Genomic DNA, 21,988 nt, shown 5'->3' with positions numbered 1-21,988 from the left:
TCAGTTTCCCTCTGGCTCAGAGAGCACACTTTCCTTTTCTACCAAAGACTACATTTCAGCCCTGGTTGGAGCTGTAACACTGAAGATGTCTCACCGACTGCTTCAGAGTAAAGCAGACCAGACCAGATCAGAGCTGTCTAGCAGGAGAGGGGCCTCACCTGAGGGCCACCTTGCCCAAGGCCGCCTCACAGCAGTGCTGTTCCACAGCCATGCTCTTCTCACAGCATGTATCATATTTGAGCTGTTTGCATGAATAGTTTCTTCACTACATCCCAAATTGGGTTTTCCTGTTGGCATTGAATTGGCACTAATGACCATTGGTTTACAGTACCAGTATTCAAAATGTGCAATGCCACAAAAAGTCTGAGATTGCCAAGGTGATACGCCTCCAGCCGACTATCCTCCCATGGCCTTCACTACAGCTCAGCCTGATTTATCTTCAACAGGGAAACCATGGCATCTATTTATTGGCTCAGCCCTCAAACATCTATGCTAGGTTCAGTTCTTCTCAATAAGCCACAGGCTGATCTTTAAAACTAGTGTCTTGCAACAGTGAAGAGCTAAAAGTTTTTAGGTACAACTGTTCTTCTATGCGTGTCACTATGTTCCATTTCTCTCACTGAATGAAAGGGAGAAATAGGAAAACTTGCTAAGCATTTTTCAATCTCAGTGTCTCACAGGCTTCTATATAGCTAATTCCTTCATTAAAAGTAGAGTAAGCAGGCCCTCATTACCAAAGGTTAGTAAAAAATCCATGCCCGTTGCCCTGAGGTAGTTCAAATCTGATTTTTCTATTATAGCATATTCTCAAACCTCTCATCCCTCTCTTCCCCACAACACCCTCACCCCTTCACACACACACACACACACACATTTTCTCCACTCTAACTCATCCGCCTGGGGTGACTCCATCAAATCATGGTCGTTTTTGGTATTCTCACTCAGTATTTTTGGTATTCCCATTCAGATTACACTTTTCCTGTTACTCAACTCATGGAGAAACATTTAACTTTTCTTAATCTGTCTGCACGTTTTCCAAATAATACATATCACCAGCTGAGGGTTGTTTCCCAAATTCAACTATAAATTGGGAAGAAAAAGACCTAAAACAGTGGTGAACAGCTCACCCTCTGCAAATACCAAATACTATGAAATCAGTAAAGAGAGCATAAACCTTGGAAGCAGAGAAATAGGAGTTCAGGTTTGGCTCTGCCTCTAGAACTATATGAACTATGGTTCACACAAGTAAAATTGACTTCACCTCTCTGAACTTTGGTATCTTAAGCACTGTTATGAGGATACACTATGATCACACATGAAGTTCCATGTAGCTCTTCACCTCTCCTCATTCCTCCTTCTCATTTCTGTTCTCACCCTATGTCCCATTAATGGAAGCCCCTAGTAGAAGATGAGACAACATGTCTCTCTTGTTCTTCACCCAGAGGCTTAGGTTTTCTCCATTACAGCCCTGCTCCAGAGTCCTAAGTAGGCGACCCCTGTCTAAATTAATCTGTCAAGCCAGGTAAGACACAAGCCTTCTCAAGCCGCCTGTGGAGAGAACTGTCAGCATGAGGATGACCTGGGAAGAGAGTTTCTGCTGTTTGCTGTAGGTAGGAAAACAGTCTGCAGACCCATCGAGAGCTTTCTTATGATACATGAGTAGATACAGGTTTTGGATGCAAGCAAGTTCTGAGGACTTGTAGGTTTTGAGCCAGGAAGACCTTAAGCACTGCCCCAAGCTATAGCCTTAGAAACTGGCCTCCTTGTCCCCTTCTTGATTGATCACCATGTCCAGAGAGAGCTTTGAGAGTGGGAGATGGTAAGAACAGAGTTATGCAACCTGGAACAGCTGAGACCGGAGAATTCAAGCTCCATAGCAACTTCTAAGAATGGGCTATGGATTATCCTAGGGTGAGGATGGTCTGCAAACATTTTCTATAAAGGGCCAGATAATAAATGTGTACAGCTTTACAGGCCATTACAGTCTCTACTCAGCTCTGCTATTGTAGCCTGAAAGCAATACATAAAGAAATGAGCATGGGTGGGGAAGCTGGTCGGCTCAGTTGGTTAGAGCGCAGTACTCATAATACCAAGGTCGCCAGTTGGAGTCCCACCTGCACCAGTGAGCTGTGCCCTCCACAACTAGATTGAAAACAACAACTTGACTTGGAGCTGATGGGTCCTGGAAAAACACACTGTCGTGCGGGGTGTCCTGCGGGGTCTCTGGTCCCGCTCCCCACATAAGAATGCAGGATATGGTGAGGCCAAAAAGGAACACCCATGGAACCATAGGTAGGGGTGTCACACCACTATACTCTCACTGGCAGCTGGGTTGGAGACACAGGAATCAGGAGCAACACAATTCTCAACCCTCACTGCGCCGCTTGCAGGCTCAGCCACCATCTTCTTGCTAGCCCCCATTTTTCTGCCAGCCTAGCCACGGCAGTTATATTAGTGGCCAATGGCTCACTGGTTACAGCTGACGGCCAACTAGTCACAGCTGATGGCCATTTGATCACAGTCGATGGCCATTTACTACCTGAGCCAGCACCTTTCTATGTGAGGCCGAGAGCCTGGAAACTGCTTTTTGGGGCTCTGTCCCCACACACTCTCTTCCCCAATATTCCCCAGTAAAAGAAAAAAGAAAAAACGAAATGAGCATGTCTGTGTTCCAACAAAATTTATGGACACTGAAATTAGAAATTTTATAATTTGCACTTTTTCACATCACAAGATATTATAATTTTTTTGATTTTTTTCAGACATGTGAAAACCGCTCTTAGTTCTCATACAAAGAAAGGTGGTGAGTCCCCTTTAGCCTACAGGCCATAGTTTGCTGACTCCCACACTAGGGAATAAGATGGCCAGTCTCCAGAGCCACAGTAGAGTGGAGCTACTTCAGGAAAAGCTAAGGAGTGGCTTTCAGTCACTTGGAGCACAGCCCAATGTTCACTTAGGTCTATTTTTAAAATATTCATATGTATAACATTAAAAATGATCAGTTCTTGATATCATCCTTTGGAAGACATGCTCCAGCTCATTTTCTACTGGACTGCCAGAACTCTCTTCATAAGTAGAAGGATGATTAGCAGTTCCCCACCTGTTTTTTGTAGGACCCAGGAAAAGGGGATGGCATTTTCAGGCTGAATGAACCAACTATGGGCCAGTGTTGGATAACTGGTGAATCAAGGGCTGACGCCAAAATCTTCTCACATGCCAAGTTCTATCCTTCCTGGGAACTGGATGGAAACTAGATGTAGGAAGGTCATCAAAAGGGACAAAAAAAGGAATTATTCAGATATTAAAATTTAAATCCAAGAAAAGTTATGAAGGAGCAATCTCACTGAACTGCAGACAAAGGGAAAAATTAAATTCTCATTTAATTTTAGATAAAGACAGAGGATTCATATATCACTTCCTATAAAAGCATGCAACTATAAAGACTATTAACATAGTGAGTATCAAAGAGGTTAAGGAAGTATATCAATTGAGGAGTTTTGCCACTACGGATACCGGAGATCGAAAGGGTTCTTGGTAAATGTCATGAGAAGAAATTCCAGGATGTACCAAAATATTAATACATACAAGTAAAGCCAAGCAAACTGAGGATTTTATTAAAAGAGAAAAGATAATTTATTTATTCAAGATGATATGAGAGTGGGAAAGCCAGGAAAAAGGCAACTGCCCAGAAGAACAAAGAAATTGAGGATTATATTTGGATGAGGGTGTAAAATATTCAGGGGTGGTATTGCAGGTGTTCCCAGGGCATCCCTACTGTTGATGAGCACTCCTTCCCGTGGGGGGGTGGGATTCCCCTTGAAGGGACTGTCATAGCGGCACAGGGGGTGGAGATATTTCCCTCCCCAAAATGCTAACAGTGTTATAATCCATTACAATTAGTTGTAGCTGCACCTTTTCTTAGGAACGATCCTATCTCCTCTCTTCTTTGTTTCCCCTCTCATCTTTTCTTTCTCCCCCTCCCCTCCCTCCTGCGGCTCTGTTCTTTCTGCCTATGGTAGCACTACCTTTCTTAGCCCTTAAGAAAACCACATTTCATTGTTTCTCTCCCCTGGCCAGTAGAGACATTGCCTCCTCTTACCTGTTCTCCACCTAGATTTTGCTCTTCATCTGTGCTAGGTGAGTCATGTACTCTCACCCAGTCCTGTCTCTCTCCAGGTGGGACATCCCGGTCCTGCTGCTGAGAACAGGCCTCCTCAAGGGAGCCAAATGCTGTGAGCACCACAGCATTCTTCGAGGTGACTGACATTTCAAGTATCTGCTCCGTCTTTTTTATTTATTTATTTTTTTGCCCATTAGCAGTATGGCTTTAGAGACCAGTAAAGTGCAGGGGCTCCACTCTGCATTTCAGGTATTGGTCTGCAAGCAAAGGGCAGGGAGAGGAGGGGGAGCCCAAAGGAGTGGGAGGAGGAGGAGGGCAGGAGGCCATGAATGGGAGCAGTACGACATCAACAATTAAAAATCACAGAAGAACAGAGCAGCCAGAAGAGAAAACCTATTGGCACAGAGGAAGAAAGTGAAAGCTCTGATCAGAATTTTAGGGTTGGTAAGAATAGTCTGGTGTTGTCGGTAAGAGCACAGATGCTGGCACCAGACAGCTTGGGCTTCCTATCCTCAACGTAATAGCTATGTGACCATGGGCAAGTTTATTATTCTCGCTAGGATTCAAATTGCCTCTCTACAAATTAGGTTAGTAATAGTACCTACCTCACTGGGTTGTCTGAGAATTAAATGAGTTAATACATAAAAATTACTGAGAGGGGCCGGCCCAGTGGCTCAGGCGGTTAGAGCTCCATTCTCCTGACTCCGAAGGCTGCCGGTTGGATTCCCACATGTACCAGTGGGCTCTCAACCACAAGGTTGCTGGTTCGACTCCTGTAAGGGATGGTGGGCTGCGCCCCCTGCAACTAGAAAAAGGGCAACTGGACCTGGAACTGAGCTGCGCCCTCCACAACTAAGACTGAAAGGACAACAACTTGAAGCTGAACAGCACCCTCCACAACTAAGATTGAAAGGACAACTTGACTTGGAAAAAAAGGCCTGGAAGTACACACTGTTCCCCAGTAAAGTCCTGTTCCCCTTCCCCAATAATAATAATAATAATAATAAAGCACTGAGAATGAAGCCTGACCACTACAGTCAACTGTTTGCCAAATACAATTTTAAATTTTTAATATTGAAGGATGACTTAAAGAAGAAGCAAGGGGAAGAAAGAAAAACAGACTTGGAGAGATTAAAAAAAAAAAAAGATGCTTATGCAGGCTGGATCCCACTGTACCCACTGCCGCAGGCCCTGCTTCTCCCGCAAAGGCCGACAGGGGCTCCCACCAGGACCCGGACGGTCTCACAACCATGCCCCACGGCCTCAGCTAGTCCTGCCTTCCTTGCTGTAGGGCGGAAGGGGACCGAAGGCGCGCCCCCGTTCCGCGGCCCCAGCGAAATGGAAGAAATCCCAGCCGCGACTCAAAGACCGGAGACAGAGCCCCACAACGCACACAGCGCCTTTCCATTCCCCGTCTCCATGGGAACGCGCTGCTCACCCTTCTGGGAGGACTGTGCAAACCCTGAGAGCTGGCCGGGAGTCGGAGCTTAGCGAGTTTGGGAGTGTTGGAGAACATGTTAGCTTGAATATGAAATTTTATCTTCAGTATATGAAGAGAGATAACAAAGAAAATGGAAGCACGAGTTAGTCATGATTACTTGAATGCAAGCTCCACGGGGCAGAGATCTTGAACTGTTTTGTTCATTCATGTATCCCAAGCTCTTAGAACAGTTACTGAAGAAACACTCGTTAAATGAATGAATTTAAATGGGTCTGAAAAAAAATTGCTGCAAAACATCTCTGACTAATATCAGCATTTGCCTCTTATAAGTAGCTTTATTTAAAAGAGAACTATGGGTCACATACATTTAATTTCGTTATGATTTTTAGGATTATGAAGTCCCGTGAGCATGTATTATATATAATGTATGCTGTATTGTCTAAAATGTTATATTTCCAATATATGGTATTTTCTATAATATATTTTAATTATGTTATATTTCAATATAATCACTACCATCAGAAACTTGAATGAAAATATTCAAATATATAAGTAATAAAGTTAAGCACATAATATATATTTAAAAGTTTAAGGAAGTACTTTTTAGGTTGTTCTTTCCTTCACTAAAATATGAACCCTCTAGCATCAAATTATAGGGTATTATCTTTTTAGAAGGGAAAACGCCAAGAAACTTATTTCCAAAAGGCAGCCAATATAAACAAAGTAAAATCCATAAAGTCAAAGACAAAAAACAAATGTTTAGTAAAGTTCTGACTGGAACTGGAAAAATAATCAAGATAATTAAGAAGATTATTGGAAGGAAAATGAAAAAACACCCTGTAACAATGAAAATGAATGAGCTAGGACTACATTTTTCATTAAGGATAAATCTTAAAATCATAAAGTCGAGTATAAAGTACATAGTAACCCCTATGAAGCATTTGTGCCAAAAAATATTAAACTTAAACCAAGCCTTTCAAACTTTAAAGATATGTAGAGTGAAACAATTTGGATAAAATTAGTAAAACATGTAAATTATACTATATACTATTTGTGGCTACCTATATATGTACTCAAGTATATAAACTCGCATGGGAATAATAACATCAATATCAACATCATAGTTAACCTGAGAGGAAAGGAAGGAATAGACAAGGGGATTTAATTGTATCTGTAATATTTATGTCTTAAACTGGATGTCAAGTGTTCTTTTTTATTATTCCTTTGTATACCTGAAATGTTGCTTTTTTTTTTTTTCAAAAGCCCCAGAGATGAATTTGGTAATTTCAACAGATGGCAGAGGGGCTGTAGGACTACTTAATACCACTCAGGCTTTGACTTCTCCATCAAGGATCATGACCTTCAGTTGGGAATGGTAGAACCAACATTAACGTGAGGAAATTAAATTTCAGGACATATAAGGAAATGGTGAAAGAATAACTACTTACCTTAAGTGAGTGCGAGTCTTCATACCCAGATAAAATCGCTTGAAGGATTCTGAATGCCAGAGAGATTGGCTGCAAGACCCTTGAAGTCCACTTTTAAGGAGTGAGATCGATGCCGAAGACTGGTAAATATCCAAATTTTCAAAAAGTAAAAAAGGTGAATGGTGGAATTAACAGGTTGAAGAGCTTAATGTGGATCCCTGGCAAAATTCCAGAATTAATTGTTTTAGGTGCTCATTTATAAGCAATTGGGGTTAATCAAAAATAGTGTAAATAAATCACATTTCAATTGGACTGGATTATTAAAGTAGTATATTAAGGGTCTGCTGTGGAAGTAAAGTATGTTAATCTCAGCAAAGTTTATAGCAAAGTCTCTCATAAATGTACCCTATGAATATATGTGAATTGGACATTAGAATTGTTAGGTAGAGTGATATCAGGAAGAAAGACTCTACCCACTCAGCCTGGGTGGCAGGTGACCATGCATAGCCTCTTTTCTGCAGCCCCTTGCACAGTGCCTTTGCACTGTATTCACTGAACTCTATTACAGAATTAGGGACTTAGTATCCTCAGGGATCAGTCTAATCAAACTCAAATTTCCTTTAGAAGAGGAAGATAAATTTTTATTAAATTGGAGGATTGAAGGAATTTTGTGTATAATGATCATTCATTAGCAATGATTATGAGCCAGCAGGCACTTTTGTATACAATATATTGTGTTTTCATCCTCACAATGAGCTTGTGAGTGAAGGATTTATTGTCACCATTTTACAGATCCAAAGGAGTTAAGTGATCTGCCCAAAATATCAACCTAGTGAGTGGCAAAGCCAGGAATCAGGTCTTCTGAATGTAAGATTGGTGCAATTTCCATAACAACACTTTATAACTGATGTGCCAAGTACTTTCTACCTCCTTTGTCTTTGATGTCAGGGAAGGTGCTAAATGATTTCTATGTATTATCTCATTTAATCCTCATAACAATACTGAAAATTAAGTATTTCCCCTGGACCCATTTTGCAGATAAAACAACTGGGGCATGAGGTATACCTTGCTTAGGGGGTCAAGCACACAGGTATTAAGTGGGATAGTCTGGATTCAATCTCATAATTAAGTAAATTTGATTTTATTTTGATAAATTTAAAAGAGGTTAACCATGACCATTCACAAAGATATGCAATCATTCTCCTCACTGAAAGGAACCAAAACTCCTTGGAAAAATGCCTGATTTCATTGGAGAAATGGATCAGGAAATAAACAAAATGAACCTGAAACATCTTGTCCTGCAGAAAACCAAAAGCCATTAGACTCTTATAGCTAGATGCAAAGGACACAGGAGACAAAATAAAGGTACTTCTAGTCGCCAATGAAAGAATCATTTCAGCATCAAAAACAAACAAACAAACAAACAAACAAACCAATAATAGTATTAGGTTGGTGCAAAAGTAATTGCAGTTTTTACAATTATTTTTATCCTTTTAAACCACAATTACTTTTGCACCAACCTAATAATAATGACTGTAATTGTTTACAACTCCTTGAATGTTTATTTAAAATCTATGAGTTCATAATGATGATCAAAAGGAGAAAAGAAAAAATATTAGTTATCAATTGTTGTGTAACAAATTACCCCCAAATTTAGAATTGTCGAATCAATTCAAAAAGAGTCTAGAGGCTCTGGCTAGAAATAAACGACAAAGATTTATTCATGGGTCTTAGAGGTTGCAAACTGGAAACATAGCTAGGCAAAACCCAGAAGTGTTCCAAAGAAGAAAGAAAAGTTAAAAAAAAGTACATTCTTGAGAATAATCAGTCCTGCATTCTTAGCCCTAGGATTGGTCCAGGATGGTTATCAGTCAGGTGGTCTGGATGATGGTGGTCTGGAGGATAGGCACTAGGAGGTTTGGTCACGTCCCCAGTCCTTTAGGGGTTAGTCAGAGGTTTGTCTGTAGGTAAATAAATGTCCAGGAATTTACATAGGGCTGGATAGTTCAAAAGCTTAAGTTCCCAGGCTAGTTAAGACAAGAAAAACAATTATTTCCTTATGCCTCAACCTTCATAATGTTAATAATAATTCAACAGCTTGGTTAAAGTGACTTGTTTGTATTTTCCCTATCTTCACTCTTTACCTCAGAATCAAACATCAAATATTTATTAACTTGCACAGTTTCTGCAGATCAGGAATCTGAGAGCAGCTTAGTTATTGATTCTGGTGCTAATGTAAAGTTTCAGCCAGGACATTGATCTGGGCTGTAGTCATCTGAAGTTTTGACTGAGTGCTGGAAGATCCACTTCTACTCACTTATATGGCTTTTGGCAGGAGGCCTCAGTTCCTCTTCATATGGGCAACTCCTTACAACATGGCAGCTGGCTTCCCCCAGAGTGAGTGATCTGAGAGAGAGGGAGAGAAAACGAGACCAAGATAGAAGCCACAGTTTCTTTTATAACCTAATATTTAGTATTAGAAGTAACATAACATCACTTCTGCCATATTCAATTGCTCACATAAACCAACCCTGGTATAATATGGAAGGGTGCTACACAGGCTATGAACTTTGGATGGCTAACACATCATTAGTCACAGTACCTAGGGCATAACTACTTACTCTGAATATTGATGATTAAATTTGAAATGTAAGCATTTATTGTCTTTCTTGTATGGACTATATTTCAGGGTAACCAAATAACCCTGAATAGATAGATTGATGAAAGAAAATCCTTCTTTACAAAGGAATTCTAGCTCATAAATGTGAAAAATATTATTGAATTAGAAAAATCACGATTTTGCAACCTCTAATGAAATGGTTGATTCAGGCAAAGATCATCAGTGGATGAAACCACCAAAATAAAGATTGATGGGGAACTTCACAGGGAGGGATTCAACTATCAAGTGCTGAACTCATCGATCAATGTTAGCATCACAAAGAGTGAACCAATTAGACATTGTATGCTTTCAGATATAAAGCAAAAAGAAGCACATAGCACCACCTAAGAATTCTTACCTATAAAGGTAAACCAAACTTTAATCAAACCTGAAGAGCTAACATCTAGTTAACAGAAAATACAGGCTAGAGAAACAAATTAAATGAGGACACAAATACACAAAATGGTCACAGGGATGTGAAATACAGTATGCGGAATATAATCAATAGTGTTGTACAGATTACATAGGGTGTTGGATGAACACATGACTTATCAGGGGGATCACTTCATAGATTGTGTAGATGCCTGGCCACTGGACAGTACGCCTGAAGCTAATGGAGGGTTTTAAGCAAATATATATATAAATATATAATATATATTATATATTTATTATCTATGTATTTTATAATATAACATATAAATATATATTTTATATATATATATATATATATATATATATGATGTAAAGTACAGCATCGGGAATATGGTCAGTGGTATAGTAATAGCTATATATGATGTCAGATGGGTAGTAGACTTGGAGGGGGGTTATCATTTTGGGAGGGGTGTAATTGTCTAATAATTATGTTGTTTTGTGCACTTGAAACTAATACAAAAAATAAAATAAAAATAAATGAGGACACAAATAGACAAATCCAGCATATGGAACATTCAGGAAAAATGACCCAATTTATTCAGTGGGGGATAAGGATGAACAATTCCACATTTGAAGAACATGAAGAGAAATGACCAAATAAAGCACACAGACGCTAGATCTTGATTCAAAAAAAGAAGCTTATTTTATATTTTGAGTCCACTTGAGTATGAACTCTATGTGTTAGATGGTAACCAGGAATTATTTTAATTTTTTAGATGGGATAATGGCATGTTTCTGTTAGAAATTTTCCGTATTTTTTAAGAGATGCATTCTGAAGAGCATAAAATTGAAATAACATTTGGCTTTTAGTTTACAATATTTCAGGAAGAAAAAGGGAGGCAACATGAAACAAATGTGGCAGAATCTTATTTATTGTTAAGTCCAAGTGATGAGTATATGGGGGCTCATTATACTCTTCTCTCAGCTTTTGTGAGGCTTACATTTTTTATAATGAATTTTTTAATTAGAAAAGCATTTAATTATTTTGTGTTTAGTTAATATTTAAAAGTAGCTTATTCATATACAGACGGTGACAACAAATGTATACACATTTTAAGAAAGGTAAAAAGTATATTAAAATTATAAGACTCAATATATACCGATAACAAAAGATGAGTACAAGTCATGCGAATACATTTTTTTGCCACCCCAGCATTTACATCACAAAATTTCTGTCCATTCCAATCAAGACATCCCTCCGTGAGCAGTTTCCGCCACAGCCGCCCTCTACGCCTCACAACCTGCGCAAACTCCTGGAAGCTGAAGCGGGGGCGCATCTCGGGAACTCCGGCCGGAGGCGAGGCGCGTCCTGGACGGTCTCCGGAAGTGACTGTTGGCGCACCGGGAAGTGGAGCCCGCCTAGATTTCTCTCCTTTGTCATTTCTAGGTGCTCCTCCCCGACAGGGCCGGCCGTCTGGTGTTCTCGACCCCCTCCTGCTCTTCTTGCTCCCGGCGACTCTTCACCCACTCATCCATTCCTTTTCGTTTATTTTTCTCTTCGGCATCCAACCGTGTATTCATGCATCCAGCCAGTTCCTAACGGAGCGCCTAACAGTGCAGGCACTGTTTTAGATGTTGGGGATGCGGCAGTGTAAAAATAGGCAAAAATCCTCAAGAGCCTAGAAGCCAACGTTTTAGTGAGTGGAAGACCGACGATGGACAAACAATAGACGTAATGTAGGAGTACCTTATGCACCTTGTTGGAAAGTGATACAGAGATATAGGAAAAAATAGAGGAAATGTAAAGCCAGGTGAAGAATATCGGGATTGGAAGGAAGGGTAGGTTGCAATTTTAAATAGGGCAACTATTTAAAATAGAGTAGGTCTCCTTGGGAAGATGACATACAAGCAAACACTTGAAGGCAACAAGTTATTTTACCATGAGGATAGCTTGAGGTGGAGGGAACAGCCAGTGCAAAGGCCCTGAGATGGAAATGTGCCTAAGGTGGGAAGAGAAAGCTTTGTGTGACTGAAGAGGATGCGGGGGTGGGGGGTGGGGGGGGAGGAGGGGTATAGTAGGAGAGGCAATAGGCACGTCCTATAGACATGTATGCCCCTGTAAGGACTGCAGCTTTTGTTTTGAATAAGCAACATAGATGGTTAGAAGTTATGGGTACATTCTATAGGGCCTTGTATACCATTGTTTATTTTGATTAAGATGGAACCACTGGAGGGTTTTAAGCAAAGCAATGAAATGGCCCAACTTAAGTTTTAAATGAACTACTCTGCTGTATTGAGAAGAGACAGACGAAAGGTAAGGATAGAAGCAGAGAGATGAGTTAGAAGGCTACAGCGATAAGGGGGATGGGGAGGGCAGGTGATGGTGGTTTGAACCGGGATGGTGGCATTGGAGGTTGTATTCTGGATATATTAACATTTTCAATTTGTCTTCCAGTGCTCCCTTCTCTCCCATAGATGCCTCACATCCTCAGTGATTTTTTTTGTTTGTTTTTTTTTTGTTTTGGTCCACTTAGTTGAATATGCAAGAAAACAAGGTGTGAGATCATAGTTAGCTTAATGCTGCTACTGAACCCCAAATCCAGGACAATGTTGGAGATATCAAGCCAAATAGCCAAGCCACCCTGTGGGTCAGCAGTGGCCCTTTGGCTTGTGTTCCCCAAAGGAGGCTGGCATCCACAAGAGCCGCTTCAAATTTTTTTTGTCTAGGCAAAGCCAGAACTGACATTGGGGACTAGATCCAACCAGCAGAGAAGAAACCAGGACAGTGGTGGAAGACCATAAAAGAAAGCTGGATAAAAAGATGCAGCAGGTAAGAAGAGGACCTGCAGTATATCACAAGGAGGAAGAAGAGAGATGAGTCCAGGAAAAGAGGAAAGGGAGAGAGCTGGTGGGCCTGGACTGACCTTGTGGAAGTCTTGTTTTTCTGGATGTTATTTTTCCTGGATGGCCTGGTGATATTAAGACCTTTTAGTTATAGAAAGTAATTGGATACCATTTCTGTTTTTCATAAAGTATGTCAGGGACTGAGTCCTTGATTTTCTCTTCCCCTGAGCTATTTCTGGGAGTTGATTTCCATGGACACTCTATAGTTGGCTGCAGCTCCCCATATATTTTCCTTCTTTCCTTCTGTAACCTCACTGAACTTATTCTGTGCTCTGCAATAGGTTGTGTCAAACGGGAGTCCAGGACCACTGGGCCAGCTGCTTTGGACCCCTGACATCCATCTTCTGTGGGAAAAAGGTGAGGCACACAGGTTATGTGAGGAGTCGTGGCAGCTAAGAATGGAACAGGAACACAGAATGGGTGGGGGCTGCTTCCCGGGGCCTGGCAGTCGGCTTATTGTTGAATCTTCTGTTATTTCTATACTAGGCTCGGATCAGTATAGAAGAACTAAATTACTCAGTTTCTGCCCTCATTTTACATCAAATTTGGAAAAAATAAAGATTCATAAAAGATTCTACAAAGCAATTTATTAAAGAAATTGAATGCATTCATCAGTTATTATATGCACAATTTCATATATATGATAAATAGTTTGCATATGTATTTACTTATGATGTAATTCAGTAACTCCTATCCTACCACAATTTTACCAGCATGTAAAATTTGAGTATGTGTCTAATTTTATTTATGTAAACCTTTTTGGAACCCTGAGGTTTTAAAATTGTAGTATAGATACCTGAGAAATAGAAGATAAAGCAGTGGTTAAAAAAGGAGCAAAAGTTTTGTCATGAAACTTAAAAATAAAAATAAAAAGATAGGGAAATGTGAGGGTCGGCTTTAGGAATGCTCTTTGGTGGCAGGGCATATGTGAAGAAAGAAGTGATAAGATTTGTATGGAGGTGGCTGGTGAAGGTGGGATCCAGGCGGTGGTATAAGCAATTCTGGAGTCATAAAATCAGAATGAAAGGCATAGACTTTTGGAGAGAGGACTAGGCACATTGGCATCCCAAAAGCAGGCTTTTTAGTAGATTTTACCTGCAAATTAAAAGAAAAAGAAAATGTATTTCTAAGTATATCATTGGAACTTCCAGAGGAGAAATCCTGAAATTTCTACTGTATAAGGAATCAAATGAAAATTAATGATCTAGAACATATTTATTACAAATTTAGGAGAGGTAGAAAATACTGAATGTTATTTAAATTGGATGTTCATTTTATTTCATTTTTTTAAATATAAAAATATATATACTCTTATGGTTCACATCTGACCTGAGTCTCCCGGTGCTCTTCTCTCAAAAGACTTTGAATTATCTTCCCATAGGTGATTTTCAGGACCATAAAGTTTATAATTACATAATATGTAATATAAATGAATTAATCTTGTTCCAGATAATATTTATACACTGCTTTTACAAATAGTTTTGTTATAGACTGAATGTTTGTGTCCCATCAAAATTCATATGTTGCAGCCCTAACCTTCAGTGTGATGATATTTAGAGCCTTTCTTTGGGGCCTTTGAGAAGTAATTAGGTTTAGACAAAATTATAAGGTAGGATCCCCGTGATGAGATTAGTGTTCTTAGCAGAAGAGGAAGAGACAGATAGAGCTCTCACTCTCCCCAATGTGAGAACAAAGAGCGAAGTCAAGCCAGGAAGAGAGCTCGTACCAGAACCCTGATCTCAGACTTCCAGCTCCCAGAACTGTAAGAAATTAATCTCTGGTGTTTTACCCACCCAGTCTGTGGTATTTTGTTACGGTGGCCTGAGTTGACTAATACAATTTCATGTTATTATTTGAGCATGTAGCCTGTCTCCCAAGTTCATTTTTAACTTGAGTGCAGAAACTGACCTTTCAAATTCTGAAGCTAAAATATAAAGCTTAAGAAACACTATGGTGGTTGCCAGGGGCTGGGGAGTTGTTGTATGATGGGTATAGAGTTTCAGTTTTGCAAGATGAAAAAGCTCTGAAGCTCTAATACCCAACATTGTGAGTATTTTTAACACTATTGAACTGTACACTTGAAAATGGTTAAGATAGTAAATTTTATGTGTTTTTTACCACAATTAAAACCATTTATTCATGTAGTGAACTTTTAAAAAAAAAAGAAAAAAGAAACCTTTGTGAGTTGACAAAATCTTCCAAATTTGTGAAGAGGATATGGTAAAAATCCAACTGGGATGTATTTGGAGGGTTTGAGGTTAAATAGGGTTATGCTTTGTCCAAATTTATCCAATGGTACATTTAAGACTTATACATTTTACTGTATGTAAATTTTATTCCAAAAACAAGAATGTAAACAAATACTGACACTAGTTAACGATATTATGATGAAGCATCTAGGGGTGAAATGTGCTGATGTCTTCACTTTATTTTGGAAGACAACAAAAATGAAAAGGACTAATGGACGGAGACATGTCGTTAGGTGGGCAGATATGATAAAGCAAATATTACAAAATGTTAATTGTGGAATGTAAGTGGTTAGTGTATAGTTGTGTACTGTATAGTTCTTTCAACTTTGCTGTATATTTTTAAATGCCCGTAATAAAATGTTGATTGAGAAAAAAACACCAATTGGGATGTTTAAGTTTGTTGATGTTATAAGGGAAAGAACTGTTATGTAACATTACAGAGCAAAACACGTATCTTCTCTGAGCCCTGTGCTGTCCAGGTGAGTTATGGAACTTTTTGAAACAGAGTAAGGCAGTGGAAAAACTGTATGGAATCCACAATGATTGAAACACAGCCTTGGTCTTGGTCAAAAGCTAAGGGTAGTCTAGATCAAAAAATAGTCTTCTTGGGAGATTTCTGTGGGAAGAAGCCAGTTTCCTCCTAAATTGGGGTTTTGGTAAAGTTGAAGTGATAGTTTTGGGAGCCTGAGACCAAGGGGTGAATCTAGAGTCTTACCAATAGGTGACTGACCCTGCTGGTATCTTCAGACCAGAAAGAAATCTTTCAGACTTGGACTAGGGGATATGTTGATGAACTATCAAGAAAGATAAACTTGAAGCTTCACCGTAAACTTGAAGGTACAGAAAGATTGAGCTGGCCTGCATCAAATAAATAGGGCCCCATTAATTAGTAATATGAAACAGTACTTCTTGCCTGGCCCATGTGAATGATACCCAGACACTTATATACTCTGAGAAAGTTTAGTTTGCATTTTGAAAAGCTGTCGGTGTTATACTACATTGGTATGTGGAGGATGGCTTAATACTAGGGAATTAATAGGGCAAGACTCAGATCAAAAAGGGAAAGTAATTCTCCAATGAGAACAAGGAAAATGACTTTTTCTAATAAACTAACTGGAAGCAGACCAGCCATTAAGTTACCTAAAAAAATAAGCTTTGGGACTATCCCTGGATAGTTCTTTTCTCACGTTCCCTGCTTTCCTTTCCCCCCATCCCCACCCCAAGTCTTTCTGGAGGAAATGACTTAAACCTTCAAGTACAGGGAGACATGTTATCATACAAGGTGGAAGTCAGTGATAGGGACCTTTGAGGGGTGGGATAAGAGGATGAAGGATGTAGGATGAAGACCGACCAGAGAAAGGCTGCAGTAGGAGAGAGACAGGAAGCATGCACTTACCAGGAGGCTTGGCTGCTGGCCAGAGCATATGCCCAAACTGGAAACTGGGACTAGAGAATAATGGAGGAGGAGGAGGATACTGTAACAGTAGATTTAACCCCAAGTGAGGGCTTCAGAAGCTTCTACATTTGGGGAAGAGAGGATAAAAGCAGGTTTCATCAATACTGTGCTGAATTGACTCCTGGCTTATTTCTCTTCTCTCAGCTCTACCAACTCGATACCCTGCCTTTGCCGAAGATGGAAGCCGAGGAAACCTGCCAGGAGTAACTGTCACACCGATGAGCCAGGCCCATGTGAGCGAAGGCCCCCTCCATCCTTCCTGAAAATAGGTCCTGCCTTCTAAATATGGCCTTATTTTCATGGCATTCCCTCCCAAATCCAGGTGCTCCTTCTCATCAGGAACATTTTGTTGGGTGACAAATCATTTGTAGGTCATTTCCTGTTTCATTATTTTTTGCTATTGAAAGCCTGTGCTCTCTTTCACCTCATCCCCAAATATATACCAAATGGTGCCCACCTTTCATGTCTGTCAACTGTTTCCCTACGAATTCCTTTCTTCAGCCTCTGTTTCCTGGGAGAACTATGGGGTTTTCTGCAGAACGGCAGGAACATACTGTTTCAGGAGCCAGTGACATTCGAGGATGTAGCTGTGAGCTTCAGTAACGGGAAGTGGCAGAGCCTGACCCCGCACAGAGGCACCTATATAAAGATGTAATGTTGGAAAATTACGGAAACATGGCCTCGCTTGGTATGGGCTCCCCTGACTTGGCTTAGTACTTTCTCCTTTCCTTTCTCTCTTAATTGCTTTTATTTATTGATTATATAGGGTCTCATATTGAAAGCCATAGCCCTCATTCTTTATCGTCAGAACTTCCCCCCAAAACCAGAGTTTTGATTTGCCTCCATCTGGCTAACCGAGCTGCTATCTTCTGATTCTTTGGAATGAGACTCCTCCTGGGTAAAAAGTTACTTAGCTCCCGTTCTCCCTGGCTTCTTCCTCCTTGAGCCTTGTTTTCCTGTAGGTGTTCAGTTTTCAGCTCCTAGTTGTGAACTCGTTCCTGGCAGCCCATAACAGACACCAGCCCGCTGCTCACTCCCATCCTCCCAACAAGAACAGGGACATACAACCAAGTGACCTTTTCCCAGAATCTCCTTCTTTGCCCTTCTAAGACTTCTCAGAAAGTCCCTAAACCCTTTTCTCTACCCAAATGGACATTTCCTTCTTGTTTCCGTGTGCAAACAGAGGGGTCAAGGCCAGTGATAGGACAGTTCTGTGTGGCTCTATACACTGTCTTATTCCTTCTCTACAGCCAGGATTCCCATTGCCCAAACCTCCTTTAATCTCCTAGCTGGAGCGAGGGGCAGAGCCCTGTGCTGAGGACACATAGGACAGGGAGTTCCCGAGCTGCTCCTGCCCAGGTGAGTGTTAGAGAAGCTTTCAGTCCCCTCTTATGTTCCATGTGACAAAATGGTTATCTAATATTCTCAGTGGTGGGGCATCCATCCTGAAGGGCCCAGAAGGAAATTCATTTAGGACATCTTGAGGAGAAAACAAACAGCAAACTGTTTGGATAATTATTCTGTCACTATCTAATTGGGTCTTTGCAACCTAATAGGCTTTTTGCAATTTGGTCCTCACAAAAAGCTCAGAGAATTCATCTCCCTTCTGTGTGTCAGTCACTCAGATGGTCAGAGAACATTGCTTTTTTTGCCTCCATTTTTGTTTCAGGACCTTTGCCATTTAGAGTCCTAGGCCTTTGACCCTTGTCTTTCTCTATTCTCTCTTATTGAAAAGTTAGTTTTTCTCATGCCTTCAACTTTTAGCTCTGATGTAGATACCCGCCACATTGATAATGTTAACCTTTACCTCTTTCCTGTGCAGCAGTCTCATGTTTCTAATTCCTGGGTTTTATTTGGATATCCCATTGTCATCTAGAAAGTAACATACCTAAAGTCAAACTCATCTCTCCCCACAGGGCTGTCTTTTCACTAAGCTCTCCCTATTGCTATATCTGGTTCTACCTTTTTCTCACTTTCTTTTTCCATTCTTCCTGGCCATCTTGTCTAGTCAGTCATGAAAGATTACCAGTGCTTCATTCAACAACTGTTGGCTCTATTTGTCCTTCAAAATATTTGTCCTTTGTTTATAGGCCAACTCCAGCTACCCTATCACGATACCTACCCTTCCTTCCTTCCTCCTTTCCTCCCATCCAACAAACATTTATTGAGCAACTGTTGTATACGAAGCAACAACACTGTGCAAGGTATTAAAGATATAGAGTCAGATAAGACATGGGCTCTGCCCTTTAGAAGCTTATTTTCTAGGTGGAAGTCAGGTAAGTAAATAAGTGATTATAGAGTACAGTATGCTGTACTATAGAGATATATACTCGTATATACAAACATAGAAGAGAAGCATCTAAATCTGACCTGGGGACCACAAGACTACAGAAGGAATAACAACTGAACTAAGTCATGTGGCATAAATAAGATGATTTAGGGGAGGGGCAGCCCAGGTAGAGGGAATAACATGTAAGAGAGTATTGAGAAGTAAAAGAATATGAACTGTGAATATGAATATTTCAGTGTGACCAGAACAAAGGACTTGGGGTAACCAGTGGGGAAAGTATAGGAGCAGTAGACAGAGGCAAGATCATGACTGAAGGAGTTTTTTTATAAACTACCGACCTTAAACATTATTCTTATAATAATAGCTAAAACTGATTAAGTACTTCAGTGTTGCAAGTGCTTCACATACATTGACTCATTTAATTATCACCGGTGGTCTATATTCCATTATAGATAAAGCTACGGAGGCACAGAGACAGTGGTGGCATCCTGCCAAGTTGGCACACTATTCAGTGTCAGAGCTAAGATTCAAACCCAGACCGTCCTACTGCAGAACTGGGGCTCTTGAATGTGTGCTTTACTTCCTGTCTGTTGGTTAACTATGGAGTACCATGGAAGTATTTTAAGCTAGAGAGTGACATTATTAGATTTGATTTTTAGAAAGAATAATCTGGAAGCAGCATAGAGGATGGATTCAAGGGGAGCCAGACTAAAGGACATTTGAGGGGTACTGAAGTTACGGAGAATGCACTGGCAGTGGAAATGAAGAGGAGGGATAGGGTTAAGAGATAAGAGACTGATATGGACTCTGATTGCCAATAGCAGAAATTAACTCAAGCTAGCGTAAGCCAAAGAACAAGAATTTATTTCGTCAGGGTATGTCATGGAGCCTAAGGGCTGGTGTACGTCAGGCTCAGGGAGGGACTGGAATGGCACCACGTCCTCCTCTGGAGCTGTCTTCTCTGCTACTGGGCAGGTCTGCTTCATTATTCTTTCTTGGCAGATTGACTTTTGCTTCTGAGTCCAGATGGCGGAACATTCCTTCCCCCATACAGTATGTCACCCACCACTACCTGTCTCAGATGGAAGTGCTGGAGATCTAGCTATCTTAAGAACCCAGCCTAACCTGCTCTCACATTGTGAGCCCAAATTCCAAGAAGAGAGAACCTGACCTGGTTCTGGTCAGGTGTTACCCATATCTAATCTGCGCTAACTAGATGGCAGAGTTCCACTGCAGAAGTGTGGCTGTCCTGGGCCCACTCTGGGGAGCGAAGCAGATGGGTCCCTAAAAGGGGACTTCACTGGTACTCCAGCACCCCTCTGCAGCGCATTTCACAGTAGAATTTGTAAAATGTTAGTTGAGTAACTATGAGAAGGAATTGAAGATGATTTCCAGCTTCCTGTCTTAAGTGACTGGGTGTATGAAGTTGCCATTCACCTAACTAGGAGATTCTAGAGGACAAGTACATTTGTAAAGACTTACAAAGTTTACTGAGTTGGAAATATCTTAGTACTTTTCATTACTTCAACCTATCCTGATGTTTGCCGTAATGTTAGCAATTTCTCCAGCATGGGAAAGTCATTTACTCCAGGCTGCTTCACCTCTCCCGTCTCACTTATTTCCTTTCCTCTGCACGTCTGACATTTTTATTTTCTATTTTCTTGTTTAAGTATCAATTGACAAGACATGGCCTGAGAATGAGAAGGCAAGTTCAGAACAGAAGGTTTTTGAAAATGGAGAAGTCTGCTGGGTGAAATTTAAAAGTCTCCTAAAAGTTGTTTCCCAGGTTCCTGAGGTTAGAGAAGTTTCTGTACAAGATGTCAAATTTGATAATCAGTGGCAAATGCCTATGAGGGAGAAACTGAGAGAAGAGAAAGAAAGCTGTGAGAAAGTGACCTTCGAGAAAGTGACCAAGAAAGTAAAGAACAAGAAGGTACTTAGAAAAAACTTCAATCCAAACTCAAAAGGTATACCACATAATTAGAGCTTTCACAGAGCAGAAGCTCAGTGAATGTGCCAAATATGGCAGAAACTTCCGTTGTCATTCCGACCTAATTGTCCATGAACGAATTCACTCCAGTGAGAAGGCCTATGTGTGTAATGAGTGTGGGAAAGCACTGAAGACCAAAAGTCAGCTTTCTGTGCACCAGATACTCCACACGGGGGAGAAACCCTTTAACTGTACCCAGTGTGGGAAGGCCTTCAGTAGTAGATCAGCTCTTTGCCGACACAGAATCTCCCACAGTGGGGAGAGGCCTCACAAGTGCAGGGACTGTGGGAAGGACTTCAAAACCAGGACATGCCTCGGCGTGCATCAGGTTATGCACACGGGGGAGAAGCCGTATGAATGTGAGGAGTGTGGGAAGGCCTTCAGTAGGAGTTCAGACCTCACCAAGCACACAAGAATCCACACTGGGGAGCGGTCTTATGAGTGCACTGAGTGTGGGAGGGCCTTCAGCCGGAGCTCAGACCTAAGCAAACACCAAAGAATCCACTCTCAGGAGAAGTGCTATGGGTGTCCTCAGTGTGGGGAAGCCTTTAGCAGCAAGGTAGAGCTCAGCAAACATAGAAGGATCCACATGGAAGAGAAGCCTTACAAGTGTAAAGAGTGTGGGAAAGCCTTCCGTTACAACTGTAAACTCAGGGCTCATGAACGAGAACACATGGGGAAGAAGCCCTATCGGTGTGGGGATTGTGGGAAAACTTTCCAAGATCAGCACGCCTGACCATCCACCAAAGAACCCACACTGGTGAAAAGCCCTACACCTGCAGTGAGTGTGGCACGTCTTTCAGTCAGTGCTCAGCTCTAACTGGATATAAGCGAGTTCACACTGGGGAGAAACCTTATGAATGTGAGCAGTGTGGGAAAGCCTTCAGAGTGAGCTCAACTCTTACTGGACATAAGAAAAGAAAACATAGAATATGGGGAATCCACAAACTTGATAAGACTGGGAAATCCCTCTCTCCAGTAACTATTTCTCAGACCTTTTCATTAGACCTTTTCAATTTTGTGGCCACCAACACCTGAGAGTAATGATTCTGGTATTTACACTGTCTCATTTCTCCTTCT

General features: G+C 40.9%; 1 protein-coding gene across 1 annotated transcript; it reads left to right on the top strand.

Annotated features, from left to right (window-relative positions):
* Positions 1-1,787: 1,787 nt before the first annotated feature.
* Positions 1,788-21,644, top strand: LOC117018408 (zinc finger protein 311). Its single transcript, XM_033099348.1, has 9 exons — positions 1,788-1,819; positions 4,177-4,256; positions 5,412-5,599; positions 11,270-11,405; positions 16,773-16,861; positions 17,130-17,227; positions 17,918-17,987; positions 20,705-20,851; positions 20,919-21,644. Exons 1-9 carry the CDS (start codon positions 1,788-1,790, stop codon positions 21,642-21,644), a joined length of 1,566 nt encoding a protein of 521 aa, XP_032955239.1.
* The last annotated feature ends 344 nt before the right edge of the window (positions 21,645-21,988 follow it).

This window comes from Rhinolophus ferrumequinum, chromosome 3 (assembly GCF_004115265.2).
Source record: "Rhinolophus ferrumequinum isolate MPI-CBG mRhiFer1 chromosome 3, mRhiFer1_v1.p, whole genome shotgun sequence".
NCBI classification, from domain to species: Eukaryota; Metazoa; Chordata; class Mammalia; order Chiroptera; family Rhinolophidae; genus Rhinolophus; species Rhinolophus ferrumequinum.
This window is presented reverse-complemented; position numbering and strand designations above follow the sequence as displayed.

Coding starts and splice junctions, on each gene's coding strand:
- LOC117018408 (XM_033099348.1), top strand. CDS start 1,788: ATGTCCAGAGAGAGCTTTGAGAGTGGGAGATG. Junction 5,600..11,269: donor ACCCTGAGAGCTGGCCGGGA/GTCGGAGCTTAG, acceptor ATTCCAATCAAG/ACATCCCTCCGTGAGCAGTT. Junction 20,852..20,918: donor AGAAAGTAAAGAACAAGAAG/GTACTTAGAAAA, acceptor TTCACAGAGCAG/AAGCTCAGTGAATGTGCCAA.